The 25,165-nt window shown below is 34.8% G+C and overlaps 3 protein-coding genes across 4 annotated transcripts; 1 reads left to right on the top strand and 2 right to left on the bottom strand.

Moving 5' to 3' along the window:
- Nucleotides 1–783: 783 nt before the first annotated feature.
- Nucleotides 784–9,777, top strand: LOC144448255 (bombesin receptor-activated protein C6orf89 homolog). 2 transcript variants are annotated; one of them, XR_013482083.1, is made up of 7 exons: nucleotides 784–1,135; nucleotides 2,499–2,656; nucleotides 3,192–3,376; nucleotides 3,726–3,861; nucleotides 6,091–6,220; nucleotides 8,073–9,175; nucleotides 9,377–9,777. XR_013482083.1 is itself a non-coding variant. In XM_078138434.1 (6 exons), the coding sequence occupies exons 1-6, from the start codon at nucleotides 784–786 to the stop codon at nucleotides 8,156–8,158; spliced, it is 1,047 nt and encodes a 348-aa protein (XP_077994560.1). In that variant the 3' UTR covers nucleotides 8,159–9,777. The 2 variants fall into 2 exon arrangements, 1 of the variants encoding a protein (XP_077994560.1); XM_078138434.1 differs by having other exon boundaries at nucleotides 8,073–9,777.
- Nucleotides 9,778–12,012: 2,235 nt separating this feature from the next.
- Nucleotides 12,013–16,990, bottom strand: LOC144448294 (myotrophin-like). The gene is made up of 4 exons (XM_078138484.1): nucleotides 16,834–16,990; nucleotides 13,954–14,067; nucleotides 13,084–13,167; nucleotides 12,013–12,469 (listed from the first exon to the last, which is right to left on the bottom strand). Exons 1-4 carry the CDS (start codon nucleotides 16,903–16,905, stop codon nucleotides 12,383–12,385), a joined length of 357 nt encoding a protein of 118 aa, XP_077994610.1. The 5' UTR covers nucleotides 16,906–16,990; the 3' UTR covers nucleotides 12,013–12,382.
- Nucleotides 16,991–18,999: 2,009 nt separating this feature from the next.
- On the bottom strand, nucleotides 19,000–22,791 carry LOC144448190 (uncharacterized). The gene is made up of 5 exons (XM_078138343.1): nucleotides 22,629–22,791; nucleotides 21,740–21,903; nucleotides 20,978–21,147; nucleotides 20,039–20,220; nucleotides 19,000–19,049 (listed from the first exon to the last, which is right to left on the bottom strand). Exons 1-5 carry the CDS (start codon nucleotides 22,789–22,791, stop codon nucleotides 19,000–19,002), a joined length of 729 nt encoding a protein of 242 aa, XP_077994469.1.
- Nucleotides 22,792–25,165: the final 2,374 nt, after the last annotated feature.

Below are 25,165 nucleotides of genomic sequence, written 5' to 3'. Positions count from 1 at the left end.
TAGTGGTCTGAGGTTTGTGTTGTAGTGTTTACGTTATTCAATCACAATAAACTATAGTTTTTGGTATAAATGTTCAAGTGGAAATTGATTAAATATAAATATAGTTTGACTTGTATTACCTGTGTGCTATAATTGAAGGACAAAGAAGACATTAATCTATGAACAAAACTTCTATCTCTTATTATTGTGATGACTCACTTTGTGCAAATACTTTGTCATATACAGAAATATGAAAATGCATCTTGTGCTTGTCGGGACCTCCCAGTTTATAACACAAACATAACCTCATTATTTTTCTTATTTATTTAGTTATGTATTTATTCATTCATTCATTCATGCATTTTTTTTGTATTGTTTTACAAACTCTTTTTTTTTAAGGAAATTTATTTTAAATGTTTTTAAAATGTTAAATAAATCAATCATATAAGTCAATAGATTAGAGTTGAGTAAAAGATTACATTAGCCATAAATAGTATGTACATGTACTATGAAGTAAAGGTTTGACATATAAAGAGTACTTCATAGAAAGGTAATTCTAGTTATGTTTACAGTTGTGTTTGGTAGTTCAATAAAATCATTTTCATCTTTTAATAATAGTCACTTGTAAGTTGTGTGTGATTTAACATATGTCCTATGGAGGTGCGCCGTTTGAGTGACGTACGTCACTGCATGCGTATGGTTGTTTGAGTTTATTGCCACGCCCACCCTGCTTTCAAATGTAATGTATTGAATACATGAACCCGGAACACGGATGACATATGTGTAATGACGTACGGTATCAAAATGGCGACCGACGATCAGCAATGTTTGTATGACAAGCTCAGTCAAAATGTGGAAAAACTTCAGAATCTTGGTAAAAGTTGGGGAATGGACGACCATGACATCAATAAGTGTATTTGCCAAGCCCTGCAGATCGACCAAGGACGCAAACCATCAACTGTCACCGCTAAAATCGTGTATGGTCTCCGTCTGAGTGTTTTGGTGATCAGCTTTATTCTGGCTTGCTACGTGTTTCTGAGTTTTCATCGACCATCTCAACAGTTCTTATCCAAACAAACCCAGTCATGGCAGTATCCAGTCATGCGATTTGTACGACTGCTTACTTTACCAATCACACAGAAATACAACCTGGACAGTAAGTAGTAACATCGGTGTCAAATTTATTTTATATTATAGAGCATGATTTAAATCAAAACAGACGAAACAAATGTGACATATCGTCTTATACTTCGCCATATCGATATATCGTCTTCACACCAATCATCATAAATTAACCTCAGAGCCGTGGAGTAGAATCTGCAGTAACTCAACAGCTGTTGGTTTCGTATTTTAATCCACGCTGAATTGTTGGTCTTGAATATTATATCAACTGATAGAATCGTAAATTCTTAACAGGTGTGAAAAAAAAAAACAATATTGTATTTCATGGAATATTTTGTAATTAAATGAACAGAAAAATTTGAAAGTTTGCTTGTGGATGTTGTGCAATTTTAAATATAACACTATCTTTTATCACCATATTGTCAGTTTATAGCTGGTACATATTCTATTTGTTTTATTTTTTTCTTGCTTTTTTGTTTGTTTGTTTTTAAATCAGCCTTTCAAAGCAAAGACAAATAAAATAAAGAAAAAATGAAATGTTTGCAATTCATCGACCAGGCCTCGTCTACTTGTTTAATACTTTGTTATGTGTCAAACAATCCACTTCTCATTTTCAAAAATAAAAAATAAAAGCATTCAAATTAATTTTGATGAATTACATATTATTTATTATTAGTTTTGATAATAACATTATTACAGAATTATAACATAATTATATGAAATTCATTTTGTAAAATATGTAACATATATACTCTGGCCATTCTACGCCACAACAACATGTGTGTATGTCATGACTGCGTGTCAATGTCACTGGTTCTACTGTGTTCAAAATATGAGTCAAAACTTTCAAAATTGCCATTACTTTCCCATATTTTTCTTTGATATTACTGGCTGTGATATAGTTATGTTATTCTCCAATATTTTCCTTCATTCAGTCGGAAAATATCGTGACCTAAGGGGTTGTCACTACAAGTCACTAGACTCAAAGTGACAAAGGCCCCTTAGGTCACTCTTATTTTCCTTGGCTGAATTAAGAACAATATTGGTGAGTGACATTCAAATGTTCCATTCTTATAACTAAGGAATATTTTATAATAATATATAGGAAGTAATGATCAGAGTACAAAGAGGCCCTGAAGTAAGTTAAAACAAATGTTTTCAGCAAAAGACTTTATTCATTGAATCGTCTGAAGTGTGCTTTTTAGCCAACTATTATAACTCACATTAGGTAGATACTATACACTTGTGTTGATTGTCTGAGTTTCATATTACTTTAATACTGATATTATGTGTGGATGGAGTAGGGGGTTGACTGGGCCTTACTTACATTATGCATTGCTTACCTTTCTAAAGGATCCAACAATGATATAAACATTTTTCTTGATTTGGTTTTGCAGTGTTCCATGAGATGGAGTGCATAGTTGATAATCCCTTCTATTCAGATGAACCTGTGGACTGTTGGCCATGTGAGATGGTAGACCATATTCAAGACTTTACTGGCTTTGATAACTTTACTGAGTACTACTATCATAATGGAATACCATTTGTTGTCACGGTAAGAAGCAATCATACCCACTGCTTGTGTGTTTCTTTCTTTCTTTCTTTCTTTCTTTCTTTCTTTCTTTCTTTCTTTCTTTCTTTCTTTCTTTGGTTTTTCTATTTTCTTTTCTACCTGATTGACCCAAGAAAATAAATATGAATAGGGTCACTCAAATGAGAATAAACATGTAGCACATTGTAGTATTGTGAGCCATGGCATATGCCGATTATCAACCCAAATTGCATTGTAAGCCATATACCCATTATCAACCCATATTGTATTGTAAGCCATATACCCATTATCAACCCAAATTGCATTGTAAGCCATATACCCATTATCAACCCAAATTTGTATTGTAAGCCATATACCCATTATCAACCCAAATTGTATTGTAAGCCATATACCCATTATCAACCCAAATTTGTATTGTAAGCCATATACCCATTATCAACCCATATTGTATTGTAAGCCGTATACCCATTATCAACCCAAATTGTATTGTAAGCCATAAATACCCATTATCAACCCAAATTTGTATTGTTATTAACAGGATGCTGAGGCCATGGTAGTGACTTATGAACTCCTACATGATTTATACTGGAGTCATACAGAAGACATAGAGGGTTCAGTTGATGCATTCGTTAGTACAGCCACTACTCTAGACAGTATGAGGGAGCTGTTCACCTCTATCAAGTCTTCTGAGGAGTTACTGAAAACTGATGCTGGAATCATGTGGTGAGTAAAGTTGTCAACATGTTATGGTGGAATCATGTGATGAATAGTCTGTTTACTGCACTGTCACGATGCATCACTAGCTGGTTGTACCTCCTAGCCCTCACATTCTCCTGTTTACTGCACTGTTGAGATACATTGTTAGCTGGTTGTACCTCCTAGCCCTCATATTCTCCTGTTTACTGCACTGTCGAGATGCATCACTAGCTGGTTGTACCTCCTAGCCCTCACATTCTCCTGTTTACTGCACTGTTGAGATACATTGTTAGCTGGTTGTACTTTTGACTTTATTTCCAGGCGTATACAACGTGTAGCTGGTGTTTGACTAAAGTGTGTTTGACTTTATTTCCAGGCGTATACAACGTGTAGCCGGTGTGCGTCTACTTAGAGATTTGTTTCCCAGACCATACTTTGTACCTGATAAAGCTGAAGTCACTTTGGAAAAATACATTTTTGTAGACACTCCAAAGGCTGAACCATTTCAGATTGTGAGTAATTGCTTTGAGCATTACGCCATACACAAGCCATGTATTGCCTTTGAACAGAAAATATAGATCTACCCTGGTCATTCTACATCATGACAATACATGTCTACATCACTGTAGCTGGTTGTGCGGTCCTCGAAGTATGAGTCAATTATTCCAAATCACCATTATTTTCCCCAATACATTACAGAATCAAGCCATTAGCTAGGAAGTGGGGTTTCTTATCTTTCTTATCACTGAATAATGTTTGTTGGCAATATTTACAAATGTGATAAAGCACTATTACATAACACATCAGGCAAAGCTAAGCTCAATATCTAAGTGTGAAGCCCCTAATGTCATATCAGTTGTTATCAGTTTTACTGACCCATTATCAGTGAAATTGCAAATAGCTTTATAGATGCAAACAATTTTTATGACACCGGACTTGCTGGCTCACCAAGTCGGGAAAGTTGCACTTGAACTGCTAATGCAAAGAATCCGTCATGTTTTGTCTTCATTCAGCCGGAAAATACTCATGACCTAAGGGTTTGTCTCAACTCAGCTGACGACTTGTAGTAGTGACAAGGCCTCTTGGGTCACTCATGTTTTCCTTGGCTGACTGAAGACAGATATTGGGGATAATATCCAATTGTAGTATATGTGTCCAGTACATCCATTAACTAGTAATTACAATTAGATATTATTCTCTCTACTATTTGTCATTTGTTCACCTGACATAAATACAGGTAATGATACGAAGCTTAAATGTCATTATGAGTTTTCTACTCGACGTAGTGACCAAACCATTATGTCATAAGCATTTTCCATTTAAGTAAAGGTGAAATATGTTGGAAAATATCTGCACACATTTAAGAAAAAATAGGGAAAATAATGAATTGTCTGTCTGTCTTCATCTGTCTGTCTGTCTGTCTGTCTGTCTGTCTGTCTCTGTATGTATGTATGTATGTATGTATGTATGTACGTATGTATGTATGTACGTATGTATGTATGTGTATGTGTGTGCGTGCGTGCGTTTCGAATCAATATTCTTTCTCATAGGATATCAAGGCATACATACATACATACATACATACAGACATACATACATACATACATACATACATACATACATACATACATACATACATACATACATACATACATACATACATACACACACACACACACACACACACACACACACACACACATACATACATACATACATACATACATACATACATACATACATACATACATACATACATACATACATACATACATACATACATACATACATACATACATACATACATACATTCATACACACATACATACATACATACATACATACATACATACATACATACATACATACATACATACATACATACATACATACATACATACATACATACATACATACATACATACATACATACATTCATACACACATACACACATACATACATACATACATACATACATACATACATACATACATACATACATAAATACATACATACATACATACATACATACATACATACATACATACATACATACATACATACATACATACATACATTCATACACACATACATACATACATACATACATACATACATACATACATACATACATACATACATACATACATTCATACACACATACATACATACATACATACATACATACATACATACATACATACATACATACATACATACATACATACATACATACATACATACATACATACATACATACATACATACATTCATACACACATACACATACATACATACATACATACATACATACATACATACATACATACATACATAAATACATACATACATACATACATACATACATACATACATACATACATACATACATACATACATACATTCATACACACATACATACATACATACATACATACATACATACATACATACATACATACATACATACATACATACATACGTACGTACGTACGTACGTACATACATACGTACGTACGTACGTACGTACGTACGTACGTATATATATACATACATACATACATACATACATACATACATACATACATACATACATACATACATACATACATTCATACATTCATGCATACTTACTTACCTTCCTTCTCTGGTAAGACTAGAAACTTCCTAAGTGCACATAGGGTTGGATATTATGTGTATTTACTTGTTTGTTACTTGCCAACAATTGTTTGTTTTACAGCCAGCATTGCAAGCAGCTAATGGTTGGCTAGTCCAGGGATCAGGTCAGAGAGAAATAATATTACTACCAAGTGATACCTGTCGTCATAACTGTTCAGATGTCAATATTATATTACAACCAATGGATATATGTAAGTACTTAGTATTTTATTACAACCAATGGATATATGTAAGTACTAAGTATTATATTACAACCAATGGATATATGTAAGTACTAAGTATTATATTACAACCAATGGATCATATATGTAAGTACTTAGTATTATATTACAACCAATGGATATATGTAAGTACATAGTATTATATTACAACCAATGGATATATGTAAGTACTAAGTATTATATTACAACCAATGGATATATGTAAGTACTAAGTATTATATTACAACCAATGGATATATGTAAGTACTTAGTATTTTATTACAACCAATGGATATATGTAAGTACTAAGTATTATATTACAACCAATGGATATATGTAAGTACTAAGTATTATATTACAACCAATGGATATATGTAAGTACTAAATATTATATTACAACCAATGGATATATGTAAGTACAAAGTATTATATTACAACCAATGGATATATGTAAGTACTTAGTATTATATTACAACCAATGGATATATGTAAGTACTAAATATTATATTACAACCAATGGATATATGTAAGTACAAAGTATTATATTACAACCAATGGATATATGTAAGTAGCTAAGTATTATATTACAACCAATGGATATATGTAAGTACTTAGTATTATATTACAACCAATGGATATATGTAAGTACTAAATATTATATTACAACCAATGGATATATGTAAGTACTTAGTATTATATTACAACCAATGGATATATGTAAGTACTAAATATTATATTACAACCAATGGATATATGTAAGTACTTAGTATTATATTACAACCAATGGATATATGTAAGTACTAAGTATTATATTACAACCAATGGATATATGTAAGTACTAAATATTATATTATAACCAATGGATATATGTAAGTACTAAGTATTATATTACAACCAATGGATATATGTAAGTACTAAGTATTATATTACAACCAATGGATATATGTAAGTACTTAGTATTATATTACAACCAATGGATATATGTAAGTACTAAGTATTATATTATAACCAATGGATATATGTAAGTACTTAGTATTATATTACAACCAATGGATATATGTAAGTACTAAATATTATATTATAACCAATGGATATATGTAAGTACTAAGTATTATATTACAACCAATGGATATATGTAAGTACTAAGTATTATATTACAACCAATGGATATATGTAAGTACTTAGTATTATATTACAACCAATGGATATATGTAAGTACTTAGTATTATATTACAACCAATGGATATATGTAAGTACTTAGTATTATATTACAACCAATGGATATATGTAAGTACTAAGTATTATATTACAACCAATGGATATATGTAAGTACTAAGTATTATATTACAACCAATGGATATATGTAAGTACTAAGTATTATATTACAACCAATGGATATATGTAAGTACTTAGTATTATATTACAACCAATGGATATGTGTAAGTACTTAGTATTATATTACAACCAATGGATATATGTAAGTAGCTAAGTAAGTGAGTAGGTAAGTAAGTTGGTAAGTAGCTAAGTATCCAGGTAAGTACGTAGGTAAGTATGTAGCTAAGTAAGTAAGTAGCTTCAGTAAGTAAGTAGGTAAGTAAGTAAGTAGATGGGTGGGTAAGTATGTAAGTAAGTAAATAAGTAAGTAAGTAAGTAAGTAAGTAAGTAAGTAAGTAAGTGAGTAGCTCCAGTAAGTAAGTATGTAGGTAAGTAAGTAGCTTCAGTAAGTAGTTTAAGTAAGTGAGTAGGGTCATCCTTATACATTTACGAATGAATTCAAAGAAATAGACAAATTAAACTGCTGTCTTGCCAACATTTCTAAGTTGAGTTTGTTTTCTACCAACAGTGTTTTATCACACACATTACTGGAAGCCAGAATCATTCCCACATGGTGAAGAACTGAGTGTCATGTATGCTGGATCTTTCCTGTAGTAGCCTGTTACCATAGTAACCAGACTAACAACTCTGAGAACTGAAAATAAATCTCATCAAACAACAATTACATAGTTAATTTAAGTGTACTTGCATGCTGTGTAGTTCAGTAGATTAATCTGGTAAAATTTTGTTGTTTTGAAGTTCATAGGTGAATGAACGTATAGTGCCAATATTGGTACTTGACATTTGATTTTATATGCTGATGTCTGGGTGTAAAATGCTATAGTCTTCCTTGTCTGTGGTTACAGCATTACCATCAATGTTATGTAAAACACAGTTAGAGCATTGCCTTCAGTAAGCCTTTTTTCGTCTCACAGTAGATCTCATGAGAGTGCAACCATAGCAACCACGTGAGGATGGTCAAGCAGAGAGTGTCAAACACTTAGCAACACTATTGTTCTCAATGTCATCACACATGGCAAGGTGAAAGCTTGATCGCAATCAAATTTGACAACCGTTGTTGCTAGGCATATTTGCATATCTTGTGAGATCTGCAACAAGATTCCTTATTTCTTAGTGTTTGATGATCACACACACATTTAAAGATAGCCACATTAATTACATGTATAGTAAAATCAACAGTAAAGTGTACAAGTTATGGAGACTATTCACATACAAAGTTCTGCTGAATGACCACATTGTGACAAAAGCAATAGTTAGCTAAGTTAAATGATTGGCAGGTAGCAGATTGACAGCTAATATCATGATTGACAGGTAGTAGATTGACAGCTAATATCATGATTGACAGGTAGTAGATTGACAGCTAATATCATGATTGACAGGTAGTAGATTGACAGCTAATATCATGATTGAAAGGTAGAAGCTTGACAGCTAATATCATGATTGGCAGGTAGTAAATTGACAGCTAATATGATTGACAGGTAGTAGATTGACAGCTAATATCATGATTGGCAGGTTGTAGATTGACAGCTAATATGATTGACAGGTAGTAGATTGCCAGCTAATATCATGATTGACAGGTAATAGATTGACAGCTAATATCATGATTGGCAGGTCGTAGATTGACAGCTAATATCATGATTGACAGCTAATATCATGATTGACAGGTAGAAGCTTGACAGTTAATATCATTATTGGCAGGTTGTAGATTGATAGCTAATATCATGATTGACAGGTTGTAGATTGACAGCTAATATGATTGAAAGGTAGTAGATTGACAGGTAGTAGATTGACAGCTAATATCATGATTGACAGGTAGAAGCTTGACAGCTAATATCATGATTGGCTGGTAGTAGATTGACAGCTAATACCATGATTGACAGGTTGTAGATTGACAGCTAATATCATGATTGAAAGGTAGTAGATTGACAGCTAATATCATGATTGACAGGTAGTAGATTGACAGCTAATATCATGATTGACAGGTAGTAGATTGACAGCTAATATCATGATTGACAGGTAATAGATTGACAGCTAATATCATGATTGACAGGTTGTAAAATGGGAACAATCAAATGTGTGCAAGTTATAAAACTTTGAGAATCTAGAAGAATTAAGGTGTAGTTGAGAGTTAGTCTGTCATAAGTCATTTTAGCTGATAATTTTGAGTTTTAGAAACATTGATGTGTACTTTACTAGAAACATTGTAATGTATTAAACGACAATACAATGCATGTTGCAAATTAAATATTGTCAAATTTCCTTGTCTGCTTTATTGAGTGGGTGGGTGGATGTAATTAATTGCATTATAAACAAGATGTAAACTGAAAGTGCACCCTTGTGTACACTGACAACACAGAAAGTGAGAGCCTGGGAGGGCGTATTATAATTCATTGGATATGTGAGGACTTTAAAGTGGTCATATGGATGAGAATTGGGGTATTTATTTTGGATTTGTGAATTTATAAAACAATTTTATCATGGCTTCGTACTTAAGAAATCAATATGAACCAACATATTTGGTTGTAACTCAATAAATTGCAGAAGATTGATAAATATGTAAAATGTCTTATTATACGTACACTTTTAGAGCTTTTTGCACTGATTTGAGTTACAAACACAGACTTATGTCTATGTTATTTGACATTGATTTCTCAAATAGAAAGCCACGATAAAACTGTTTTGTAAATTAAAAATCCGAAATAAACATCCAATCCTCATCCAAATGGCCACTTTAACTTTTTGATTTATTTTATAAAATCCTGTTGCCATGTGATGTGTGGTACTGGGAGGGGTTAAAGAATTACTAAACAACATCAATATGTGCATAAGATTTTATTTTCCATCAGAACAATTAATGTTCTATTTATTGTGACCACTTTAGTCATCACTAGCCATAATTTTCCTTTCAAAAATGAAAAAGTTATTTGTGTGCCAATCTGTGCCTACAAAAAATACTGTTCATTCACTTGCCTCATTATATAGTGATATTTTCTAGCATGATTTCATTTGATAATTACCCATACAGAGAGGTGTACACTGGAAAGATTAGACTACTGAATAACAAATAAGGGACTTACATATGATAAAAAGGAAATTGACAAGAATGTTGCATATTAGTGTCCTGTTATCACTCCGTTATCTCTAGTCACATGAAATTTGTGTATCCATACATGAACCCAAGTATGGTGACTATGAAAGACTTAATGCAAATGTTCACACAACTTATCTATTTAAAACGATGCAGGGTGTAGTCAGAGATATCACTTAGCAACAAATACAAATCAATGTTATGACTTAGCAACAAATACAGATCAATTTATAATTTTACACGTACACTAGTCTAGTCCACGTATTATCCGTGGCCTACATAGCGCCCCCAGTGGTCAATTTATACAATCTTTTGTCTTTCTGATAACGGCCTACGACATGTTGAAAGCAATGGTAATTGCTACTGTCCCTTTACAATTCACTAAAATGCCTGACTTGTCTGTAATAAACTCAAAGTTCCTTTCTTTAAGTGCTTTGAAAAGTGTCTAAATTTCAAATAAATTATTTGACAGCAAACCCCAAAAATAACAATGGTTTCCATGATCAAAGTCTGCACTAAAAAAATTCAATTTTTCACAATTTTTTTAGAATAGAAAGCCAACCATTACTTGACAAAATACAGACACCCAAGTAAAACTGTTTCTTAGTGAATCCAACTCTGTACACATTTGTTGTGCGAAGTATTCAAGTACTTTGAAACTTAAGACGTCTAAGCTTTTCTTCTGAGACACACTGAACGTTAACAATGTATATACACATGTACTCATAAAGTTATAGAAAGTTGTGAAAAATATTGAAATTTTTATGCAAAAGCAAACTTGAGTGATACATAAAATGATCCCTTGTACAAAGACTGCTTCCTGTCCCCTTGTATCATTTCACATCTATCTTTGCCTAAAATTGCACTATTCTCAACACCAGGAGAGTGTCTACGTATTGTACATACTGTATATATGTACTGGCTTGCAGCTCACTCGGTTACAATGACTTTACTCCAACATTGAAGGATAGCATATCTTTCATTTATCTTGCTCAGGTTTTTTTGTCAATGATATACATGTTCTGGTGGTCCAAAACAGTTGACAAACTCATTTCACATTTAATATACATAGTCTTGGTCATGTGTGTTGGACAGTGTGCCTTTCAACATTCTGCAGAGCTGCATAAGTATCAGGTTCACTCTGATTGGTGGAAAATAGTTACCTATACTTTCCAATCCAATCACAGGGAACCTTGTAATGGCTTTATGTTGCTCTACGTTTCATTTTGTAGCATAAATCCCACTGATTTTATAGACAGGAGAGTTTAAACTACATGTAGTTGACAGAATCCCTGTTTTAACACTACTAAATGTAAAATTACCTGCAAAAACTCTGTGTGTGTGTGTGTGTGTGTGTGTGTGTGGGTGTGTGTGTGTGTGTGTGTGGGTACGTACATATTTATTTAAATGTATCCTTTGTTTTTTAAAGAGTGTATACCTAAGATTACCAAATGATCATCATTTGTGGCTAGTCTGTAAGATACGTCGTGACGTTTCTCCCTCACCGGCCTCCTCTGTTAGGGGTTGGCCGATGGTTGAGGGCGCCCCGTCACGGCGTACCTTACAGACTACATTTGTGGCATGTGACAGTATTTTATACTTGCTGTACAGGATTTTGTATCTAGTCAGAAAACACACATCTGAATCCTTGCTGTGTAAACATACTTTGCCCTTCAATGTCCGAGTAAAAGCAATGTAATAATAGAGAAAAGGGAAAATGTAAAAACTGTTCACTTTAACAGACACTTGATGTCATCACTTTCAGCACACTCTAAATATGAACTTCCATCAGGTGCTTTCAGGTCTTTTGATGCTCCCTGGAAAATACAACAAATTGTTTGTAAGTATCATAGATCCATAGATTAATTATAGATCCATAGATTAATTATAGATCCATAGATTAATTATAGATCCATAGATGCCTCCTGATGTTAGACCTTAGATTTTTATTCAACAATGAACCTTTTACCACATCATTTCTGAAAACGATTGTTGGTGTTGGTGGTGTTGGTGTTGTTGTTGTTGTTGTTGTTGTTGTTGTTGTTGTTGCTGCTGCTGTTGCTGTTGCTGTGGTGGTGGTGGTTGTTGTGGTGGTTGTTTGACTGACATCAATGATGGTCATAGTCAACATCATCATAGCTGTATAACCACATGTTGTTCAAATACTTTGTACTGTTTATACTTTCGTTGTTGTCAACTATTGACACCAATTCAAGTTTCAATAAGAGTCTTGCTCTCACTATATACATGCCTAGTATTTATAGTACTACATATTGACATGAAATTAATTGTACTGTCTGAAATAATTATCAATTTTGGTCAATTAAGTTAGAAGGGGGTTGAGGTGGAGGTGGGGGTCTGAGGCCTAATTTAAGGAGTTAGAAATGAGGTATCAGTTATAATAGTTTATAAGTATGAGGAGAGATCTCACCTTGTCAAGTAACAATTTAACACATTCTGTATGATTTTCATATATTGCTGCCAAGAGTGCAGTAATCCCATGTTTATCCAGTCTCTATAAATACATAAAGAAAAACCAAGCGACAGTTACAAAATAAAACCAAACTGATTAATGTTATTATACTATGCATGGGTCAAGTTAAACAAAAAATATGGAATATATACTTCATTGCAACGTAAGTTGTTATTTACATTTTGTAAACGTTTAACGGACGGCAAGAATACTGTTATTTACAGTTGTGTACTTTCTGATTCCTATTTCCATTCTAACTTTTGGAAACACTTTACGTCGATTCTTTACTAGTGCTCTTTGTACTTTTTAGACTTTAATTTATGGGAGGTTTTCACTTCAGTGTTGCATTTTAGTGTTTTCTCTTTCTTTCTTTTTATTTGTATGGGCCGCTGGCCTGAAATAAAGAATAGTAATAATAATAATAAAATACTCTGGTCGACTATGTCATGACAATGCGTGCCTATGTCACAACGACACATGTCTACGTCATTGGTTCTGCTGTGTTCGAAATTACGAGTCAAGACACTCAAAATTGCCACTACTTTCCCCAAATTTTTTTTACATGTATATTACATATATGTATATTACATATATTACATATATATTACACACACATATATATATATCTCTCACTACTCATCTAGCTACTCATAGTGACAAAGGTCCTTTAGATCACTTGTATTTTCCTTGGCAGAACAAAGAAAACTATTGGGGAATAACATCTAATTGTATTATAGGTTTCTGTAAAATATATTGTCTTCAGTTGAACTGAGCAAACATTGTTTATATGTAAGAGATAAATCTCCGGTGAAATTGATAACAACTTACATTAATATCAGCCCCTTTAGATAATAAGTACTCTATTGCTTCTGACTGGCCATAATCCGCAGCGTGATGAAGTGCAGCACGACCGTTAAGAATTTCTTTATTTACATCAACACCCTGTAATTATTCATAAAACAACAGTCAATATTAACAATTATTATATATGTACCAGAGATTATTTGCACTGGGGTGTGTGTGCATACTAGTGGTATTGTTACATATGTACCAGAGATTATTTGTACTGGTGTGTGTGTGCATACTAGTGGTATTATTACATATGTACCAAAGATTATTTGTACTGGGGTGTGTGTGCGTATTATTACATATGTACCAGAGATTACTTGCACTGATGTGTATGCATACTAGTGGTATTATATATATACCAGAGATTATTTGTACTGGGGTGTGTGTGCATACTAGTGGTATTATTACATATGTACCAGAGATTACTTGCACTGGGGTGTGTGTGCATACTAGTGGTATTGTTTAAGTTACATATGTACCAGAGATTACGTGCACTGGTGTGTGTGTGTGTGTGCATACTAGTGGTATTATTACATATGTACCAGAGATTACTTACACTGTGTGTGTGTGTGTGTGTGTGTGTGTGTGTGTGTGCATACTAGTGGTAATATTACATATGTACCAGAGATTACGTGCACTGGTGTGTGTGTGCATACTAGTGATATTATTACATATGTACCAGAGATTACTTACACTGGTGTGTGTGCATACTAGTGGTATTATTACATATGTACCAGAGATTACTTACACTGGTGTGTGTGCATACTAGTGGTATTATTACATATGTACCAGAGATTACTTACACTGGTGTGTGTGTGCATACTAGTGATATTATTACATATGTACCAGAGATTACTTACACTGGTGTGTGTGTGCATACTAGTGGTATTTTCACTGTAGTGCAATACTGAAAACATTGTTGCATATCTGCATACAAATGATATGCAAATGAGGATATGATCCTTTGCTACACATGAAACCGCATGATCGCTGTATGATTTTTATGGAAATTTGCCATTTCAGATAAACATGTAATAGTAACAGAACCCCATGCCATGTGAGTTCCAGTGTATTTGCACACGTTTGTGTTTTCTGCTGAACTTTCATGAGCATATGGGCACAAAGAAAACTGTAAGCACTCATGCCGATACCCCGAGTATTCCACACTTGTACTCACGTGTCATGGGGTTCTGTCATAGTCAACTAGCCATAGATAGTTTATTTATGCAGCAATTCATTGTCTCTTGAATTTAGCTAATCCTGATTGGTTGTGGGAGTTTTAGTCACACTGTGAAACACTGATCTTGTAGTTGATTGTGGGTTACATATGTAATGAACCAAATGATTGCACTATAGCAACTGTTAGTGTTACAAAGATAGTCAACAGTCATCTTGACTTTTTTTTGTATACCATACACTACACTACACTACACTACACTACACTACACTACACTACACTACACTACACTACACTACAATACAATACAATACAATACAATACACTACACTACACTACACTATACTATATATGCTACACTACACTACATAACATACTTCCATACTACATGTATACACTACACTACACTATATCACATTACACTAGACTATACACTACACTACTCCACACTCCCATACTATAGACTACACTACACTACAAATGTATATACCACACTACCATACAATACACTAACAATACACTAAATACTACACTATACCCCACACTACACTACTCTTCACTACTCTAAACTATTCAACTCTACACCACAGTACACACTATAAACACTACATTAAACTATACTACACATTACACACCACACCACAATGAATACACTAAACTAAACTACAGTATGCAACACTACACTACACTACATTACACTACACTACACTACACTACACTACACTACATTACACTACACTACACTACACTACACTACACTACACCACACCACACCACACCACACCACACTACAACACAACACACCACACTATACTATACTATGAACAATGATTCTAAAGTTCACGTAAGAGGAAACAAGTCTTGATGTAAATTTTATAATGAGGAGCTTCTGGAATTGGAAGCGAAACTCTACTGAACTTGTTCCTCGTAACATGTGATACGTACCTCCCACAGATGAAGTAATGAGTCTGATACTAGTTTATAGTGCAATATATTCACAGTTCACATTGCAACGGGACTAGGTAATACACCCATAAAACTAATGCACAAGATATGGTTTTGTAAGGTTGAATGTAGATATAGCTATAGCCTGTACTTGATCAATATCTCACTCAGCTAAACTACGTTCTCCATTCCGAGTGTAGAGAGTAACAAGACGACCACGCCTACTACAAATTACAATACGCCTATGTTCGTGTACAAATTGTGTTGCTCGAAGACTTGCCCAAATTAGCTACTTAAAGTCACACGAAACCGTAAGAATAGTCACAAGGGTTCAACTTTGATAATTTACATTAATATTAATGTCATAATGATGAAAACGCCACTAAAATATTACATTTAAAAGAAGTACGTGTAGTGTACACTTCACTTCCTGGTGCAGTGGTTGACCGGAATAAATTGCCCCATGACACTCTAGCGCTACGGCGGACGAATACGGAACATGCATGACATGACCAAGGAATGTGCAATGTTACAGTGTGCAAGTAGGCCATTAAAAGGTGGATTTTCTAAGGTATGTTTTATGACAGTAAAATCTTTCCTCCCGCATTCTTTTTGGTTTGAATCATCATGCGTCATGTAAGCGATCTATCATCTATCTAGCACTCGTCAGTTCTACTGACTTGTTCACAGAATATAACGGGAACGTTCACTGTGCACTGCCTATGCTAGTTACTTACCGGTACCGACAATTTAGCTTTGATAGCTTCAAGGTCGCCATTTTTCACTGCCCATATAAGCTCTTCGGACATTTTGCTTGTATTTTTATGCGAAGTATTATTAGTTCAGATATGAATAGTTGTTGAAGCACCAAATCTCAGTGTGGCGACACGACGACCTTTGCACAGCATGACGGGAAAAGCGGAAGTTCACGTATAACAATATCACACGCAACACAACAGTTCAAATAGGGGTCCTGCCACAGGGGCACGTGTTATTGCTTAGATTGCCGTTTTCTTACCAAGATATCGTACGAATCCTGCTGCTACAAATGTATCAATTTCTATACTAGTAGAAATACCTTACAGGTAGGAATATATAGTCAAATGGTTGTTATATTTAGTCTGTAAACATGGAAAGCAGCAATCTATGAAATATTACACGCCCCTATGGTCCCTGCTATCAAAAAACCGCGGAGACGGGACTGTGGCACATACACTTGAGTTATGCTTGAGAATATAATAAATTATCCATACATGTGATATTGATGTTTTTGTCCGCTCGTAAGGGAAAGATATCATAGGACGGCACAATTCCTCCAACTGAACATTTAAATACAAAGAGTGTAAAGGCATATATACTGTAAAAAGAAGTTACACACAGTGAAAACTCTCGTGGTAGTAGTGGGAAATAATATTGCCTTTGGAATTTTTAAAGCTGGGGGTCAGAATTCACGGCAGGGGGGTCCTGGGGAGAAATTATTTAGTCAAAAGATTTTTTGCAGCCCCTCCGCGCTCTTAAAAAATATCATGTCCCCCCCCCCCAATCCACGAACGGAACCCAAGAATTTTCGTAGCCCCCCCCCCCTCCCCCGCTACACATATTTTAATGTGTAATTATACAATACCCCCTCCCCTCTCCACTTCAGAGATGTACGGTACCGGTATTACACACTACCAAATTTTACTTGAGTCAACACATTATTATACAATTGTATGGCTATATTTCCTAACTTTAACTTATTCAGATATGTTTTGGCAGACACGTACACATTCGCTTGGCTATTGACTGCCTCATAATTAAATGTATGGTAGGTAAATGAAGTGTACACTTTTGGGAGAGAGAAAGAGAAAGAGGGAGAGATAGAGAGAGAGAGAGAGAGAGAGAGAGAGAGAGAGAGACAGAGACAGAGACAGAGACAGAGACAGACAGAGACAGACAGACAGACAGACAGACAGACAGACAGACAGACAGCGACATAGAAGTGACGTAGAGCTGGAGAACGAGACAGAGACAGAGATTTTGTTGTATAACACAATCAACTTTTATTTTAAAAACGGAAATGCTGAATATACTAGTAATTACATAGTAAATATCGGATAGTATAGAATGAACTAGTTTATTTGTTTAAAAAATATGAACATGATACTAAGCAATGAGCAAAAATTATCAAATTTCAATCTCGACCCGAGAAAGAATCAATATTCAATGAAACTTCTTTGATAGATTCTTATAGTGGCGCCATCGAATAATGTAGGCTGAAAGTCGGCTTGTTCGATTTTTTTTTGTAGTTATTGGTGAAAATATATTGCTTTTATAGTCAAACATCATGGTTAGAGCTCAGTGGCACCACTTGTCATAATTATATCAATGTCAACTTTAATTTAATTTCTAGATAACGAAGAGGTGGTGGTTTAAACTTTGTGTATTGCCAACAACTGGCAATTGCAAGTTTTAACGGCCTAACCTGTATGACACTGTACTTATTACTTCGCTTACTGCTGACTGTAACCATGGCTACAAGGATGTTGTATTTTCGTAAAAAAACACAAGGCCCCTTTGCGGCTACGATGGAACACACTTCTGTGAATGTATACAAATTACACCGGGTCGTGAGAATGGGGACATACTTGTTGTACACAACATCTCTCATTGTCTGTCTATCGGCCATTATAGGCTACAAAACTGTTCAAAATCTGAACACATAGCAACCGGGATTTTCGTCAGCAGACTATTAGATTACTGATCACATCACCATGGTACCACAAGTGACCGGTATAATGATGCCTGAATCGAGATTCATACACAAAGATATATTGATTCCAGGTTCAAAGTTGAATCGATTCGAGTCCATTTATCTCAACTAATGAACACTATAATGTGCACAGTCTGCATAGTCATGAAGTCTATTTGTTTGCTATCACAGATATGGTCAATACCTCAGCCTCTCCAACAACTGAAATAGAAAAAACAAACACACAAACTCAGATATATAGATTACATGTATGTTTTTTGGTTATTTATATCAGAGTTCTGGTGTGATGGAAAGTGGGACCATCCTTTAAAGATCAGGCTAGGTTTACTAGATCACCTGAGTTTACAAAATCGACGATATAGATCAACAACAGATATATTTACAACAAAGTTTACGACATTTCCCACAATGCATCATTCAAGATGGCGACTTTACATCAAGTCTTCTTCAATCGACTTATGACACCAACTACACACAAGTTTTCTTATTTGGACTTGTTGAGAAATCGGTATCTATTTTTGAATTTGTAAATAGTAATTTCAAGGAAAACACAACTTTACGACGACTCTCTCCTTGTCTGAATGTGAAACAACTGCGTCCAAGCCTGTGTTTGTAAGTCATCAATTGCAAAGAACTACACGTATGTGTACATTTTGTTATTGTACGTACTAGTGGAAGTGATATAGAAACTTTTTACACATTGCAATAATTATGTTACAAATGTCCAATGACATGTAGTTTTCATTTTTTTAGAGTAGAAAAACACTCACTGTAAAATGTTTCCTTATGAAAAATCGAAAAATAAATACACATTCCTTATTAATATGGCCTCTGTAACGAAAGGTTTACCCTTTTTGTGTAATTGATGTACAGACCAGGTATAATGCAATGTAATGTAATAAAATAGGTAAAAGTGAGGCATACTTTCTTAATTTACTTTTATCAGATAACACTGATACCATTCAAAGGTTAGCAGCTTATGTTTTCCATGCTATGACATTGCGCAAAGAAGTTTATGAGAGTGAATAATCCTGTAATTATTGTCCTTATGACTGCATGTATGTTTTCCTGTTTTTGTTATGTATATATTGAATGTTACGTTATTTGGGCCGATGGCCTTGAACTACGAAATAAAGAGACCATTATATACAAAATAGGTAAAATAGAATACAACATGTATCCGTTCTTACTGCCAGTGTCCCAATCAGACGATGACAGTGTTTGACTGTATAGGAATACAGGAACCTGTCCAGACGGATCTTCCCAGCTACATTGCGTTGGACTGCCTTTCTCTAACACGACGAACCACCCACTGTCGCCATAGCAACCATTATCAGAATGACTCATGAAGAACCGTCTTTCAAAATTAGATCTGAAAAAAAGTTACATCATTAGTGTGGGTGTCTACTTGCTAATATCATAGTATGGGTGTATAATTGTTATATCATAGTATGGGTGTATAATTGCTATATATAGTATAAGTTACATCATAGTATAGGTGTATACTTGCTATTAATACGAAAGTTGGACAGGTAGTTAATATGGGTAGACAGCTCAACAAAGAACTGTGTCGATGGATGTATATCGGGTAATTGATTTAAATTATGTGTACGGTTTTATATTCATTGATCTTTATTGCCTCTAGATGGCCTCCTCCATGGTCTTATTTCAAAAAGGCGTTCACCATGTGACAAAGGGACATCCTACCACACTCTCCCCACCAGCAGCCATCATGGTAAAGCCGTTTCTCCTGCCACAGATGGAATTCGAAGGGAAAAGCTTTACTAGCTGAGTATCTCCAAGTATAGGTAAGAACTCAATGTGAGATTTCTTGCAAAGTTCATTTGTATTTGTATAAAAAAATCTCTTAAGGACTAGCTGCAGCTCTAAACGTCGATTTTCAATGTAGTCTACTAGTATATCCTACAATTGTACACCACTGGTGTAGGGTTAAGGGTTACAATATAATATTGGAATAATTATCTATAGCATTTAGCTTCTTGGATTCAATTTAGGGGAGGGGGTTATTTTTAGAGCGCGAAAGGTCTGTGAAAAAATTGCTCGAAATATTTTCTACTCTGCCCCCCCCCCCGCCATAAATTCTGTTCGTTCCCTTAAACACTCCTTACCCAGCTTGACCATAAATTGAGAAGACATTTGGTGAAGTAGATTTTAAGTCATTCGGCCAGGTTGACTCTAATACCCTGTCCAGATTAAACCAATTGGTCATTGTAGATCCAGTACCATCAAAGATAACAGTCACAACTTCACGACCTTGTTTATATGCTGATAATTTAACCTAGATTGATATAAACAAAAACAACCAGGTTGAAATCTCCAAATGTTTGGGAGGGGGGATTCATGAGTTTGACATATAAGCTAAATTAGGATTCTAATCGCAGATATTCAATTCATTCTTCTTTCTGTCAATTTTGAAATTAAAGACACTCGCACGTTTCTAATATTCACTTACACGTGTTATGGGAACACTAAAGTACTGTTGATATGTGTTCATTCACTTCATTTTTTCACTTGTTTCTTCATTTACATATTGACTTCACTTACACGTGTTATGGGTTCATTTACATACCTTATTGGTTCACGTACGTTTCACTTATACATGTTACATGTTTGCGCAGATAAAAGTGTGTTCACCTTTACATATAAATGCGATAAGTTCACCTTCATCTACAAATTGATTCAGTTTTACATTCTAAATGTTAAAGATTCGCAAACATGTAAAGTGGTTTAACTTACAGGTAACATGAAATCCCTTTCAGGTATAATGGAATCCCTACATATTTAATGGAATCAACCATCTGTACACTTGTTACGAGTGTTCATACATATTCAAATACATACATGCGTTATGCATATATTCAAATACTTACATGTGTTATGCTGAGATTCTCCCATTGGTGGACACGGCTACTTCTATAGTTTTCAACACTGTTGATATTTTTGTCATCATCACATCCAATTGCCATGTTATTTACCCACATATTGTACACACTCACTCCACTTCTACTTACTCCTTTGAGTAATACTTGCCATTCTGTCGGTGAAAAGGAAGACGTATACACCACAGTCCCTCTATGATAGAGGAACTGTGCAAAGACACTTCTGACAGACACTGGGCACAGCTATGTGTTATAAAGTTTGTATTTAGTACTTGTTTCCATTTTTGGCTAGAGCTAAAAACGGGCCATGGCACAGAACATCGAAATCAGTGCAAGCATTCTTTAGTGTTGTCTGAGCATGACATGCTAGCAAAAGGTGAGACAAATTGTGAACAGAATGTTGCACAACCCTATCAATGGCTTCAATAACCCCTTTCTTCCCACCCACCCATCCCGTCACCCCAGGATGGCGAAATTTTTATAATCATGACACCGTGAATTGTATACTTTCTAAATATTTAGAAGTATATTCTTGTAGATTTACCAGACACAGACAGACTGAGACACATACACATACACATACAAGTACACATACACGTACATATACATACATACATACATACATACATACATACATACATACATACATACATACATACACACACACGCACGCACGCACGCACGCACACAGACATACATACATACATACATACATACATACATACATACATACATACATACATACATGCATACATGCATACATGCATACATGCATGCATACATACATACATACATACATACATACATACATACATACATACATACATACATATATAATAAAGATATTGACATATATGTTGCATACCTGTTATTTACTTACCCGATACATCTGCAAATACCTGAACTTCGCATAGAGTCAGGTGATCCGTTCTTCCTATGATTTCTATGCTAACATAACGACCAAATGTATGACTGTCACATTGGATGGTGATATTCAAACCGTTAGTGACGTCATCATTGTTGATATGGTGACCACATACCATATTATCTGATAAGCTAGTTGAATGACCGATTCTTGTCTCACCGCCAATGAGGCGTTCAGCTAGAGATAGGATAATGTAGGGTTAATCAGTCTCTAGTTATATATATACACCACTCTGTTTTGGTTGTGAGGAGCGATTCAGCCCTTCTGATAGACCTATACTAAGAACAGTTCTGCCCTTCTGATAGACCTATACTATGAACAGTTCAACCCTTCTGATAGACCTATACTATGAACAGTTCAGCCCTTCTGATAGACATATACTATGAACAGTTCAACCCTTCTGATAGACCTACTCTATGAACAGTTCAGCCCTTCTGATAGACCTATACTATGAACAGTTCAGCCCTTCTGATAGACATATACTATGAACAGTTCAGCCCTTCTGATAGACCTATACTATGAACAGTTCAGCTCTTCTGATAGACCTACTCTATGAACAGTTCAACCCTTCTGATAGACCTATACTATGAACAGTTCAACCCTTCTGATAGACCTATACTATGAACAGTTCAGCCCTTCTGATAGACCTACACTATGAACAGTTCAGCTCTTCTGATAGACCTACTCTATGAACAGTTCAGCCCTTCTGAGAGACCTATACTATGTCTCTATTGACCATAGTCTCACTGCCAGACTCTCGTCTATCGTCCCTAATCGTTGCATGTATGCCGAACGGGATGTCCAGCGGCTGTTAGCCGCGAGAAAAGAGGACTAAGTCCTTCACTTCATGCGCCTTACAAATGTTAAGAAACGATAGTCACGAGTCTGGCATCGAGATTATATTGGCCGTGGTAGTACTCTGTCCATTGTCAATGGTCGGTGTAGATCCCAAATATTTGTTTGTCACCAAATAGTAGACTGGTATTTGTATGTTTATTCACTAAGTCATCGCCCCATTCGTCAATGAGTACAGCAACATAAAGAAGTCGAGTCAGGGATAAGAATTGAAAGTATGAAAAATAAAAATTTGGGTACAACTACCGGGCTTTAAATAAATTACTATAGTCGACTGAATAAAATACATAATGTAGGTTTTGATAGCATGGCATATAGAAGGAAACAATATGAACTTACAGCAACAATCGCCTCTATTTGTATAAACCACGTGTTTTATAGAATAGCTTTGTTGTAAATCAACTGCCCACCATGGCTCGTACCCTAGAGCTGTATGGGCACAAGAGGTACCAGTCTCTATTGCCTGGAATGTAGTTACAAAACTACCATCAACAGCTAAACTTGAATCGCCACCGTGCTCGAAAATTGACAATTGGTAGGTTTGTTTTCCCCTGGCAACTTCAAGAATTGGATAGACTTCTATAACAAGATTCAATAATAATGTTAATGGTAAATTGACCGTTTTTAAGATTTGAAAAGAATCTATATTATGTTAAATTATAAAAAAAAAATGTTTTGATGTCAGAGTATAAAACAGGTATATGCTGAGTGATTATAACATTTTTCTTTGAATTTTCTGAACACAATGATCGATAACCATAGTGCCGTCCGTCGGTGTTAGAATAGACCTCGATTAATTTCCATCCATACTAAGAAATTGTACTTTTTAGATAACTTACACCTGCACAGGCTGCAATTTAGACATTATGATTGTACCTATTAGTGGGACCTTTTATACTTACGTAGTGTAGACAGGTTTAAAGCCAGATCGAAACCTTCATTTCAAAACCAGCGCCATATTAGTGTGATTTGCCTTGCCTCAATACCTATATATGTTAGTGCTCATTAAATATTGAAATATCGAGACTCAATGTACGCTAGGTCACACTCTTTGTAATTTCAGCGATCGCCATGCATCATTTCACCGTGCAAAATAACGTGTTTTTTTGTGTAAATTCAACGTGTTCTGGTAAATGGAAGAACTCTGATTTTAGGGTTCGTAACATAAAATACGAATTTCAGCTTATTACGTATTGTTACAGTGTTATGTGTACAGCTACACAATAATTGCCTCTAGATGTTTCAATTAATCTCATAGTGTACAATATTGAGAAGCATTTCAATTATGTTTCAGTCATTTTTACCATAACAGTTTCAAAACTTGTCTAGTTGCACACTTTTGACTTGACTGTGTGTTGTATGTATTGATGTAACCTTTATATTCATCTACTTACCGTCATCACAATGGAGACCCTTGAAATTATCCGGACACTGACACTGATAGGGTAGGAATCCAGTACATATTGTACCACATGATTTTGTACATTTTCCTCCATTCAGACAGTGGTTATCTTCACACTCTTCCTGGAAAAATCAAAGTCAACGTCGAAAATGTCTAAATCTATGCAAATTACTTCATAACTATTGATATTTCATTTACAAACTGTAAGTTAAGTGCGCATTTCTAGTGTTTGAGA

The sequence above is a fragment of the Glandiceps talaboti genome, chromosome 17, assembly GCF_964340395.1.
Source record: "Glandiceps talaboti chromosome 17, keGlaTala1.1, whole genome shotgun sequence".
Classification (NCBI taxonomy): Eukaryota; Metazoa; Hemichordata; class Enteropneusta; family Spengelidae; genus Glandiceps; species Glandiceps talaboti.
This window is presented reverse-complemented; position numbering and strand designations above follow the sequence as displayed.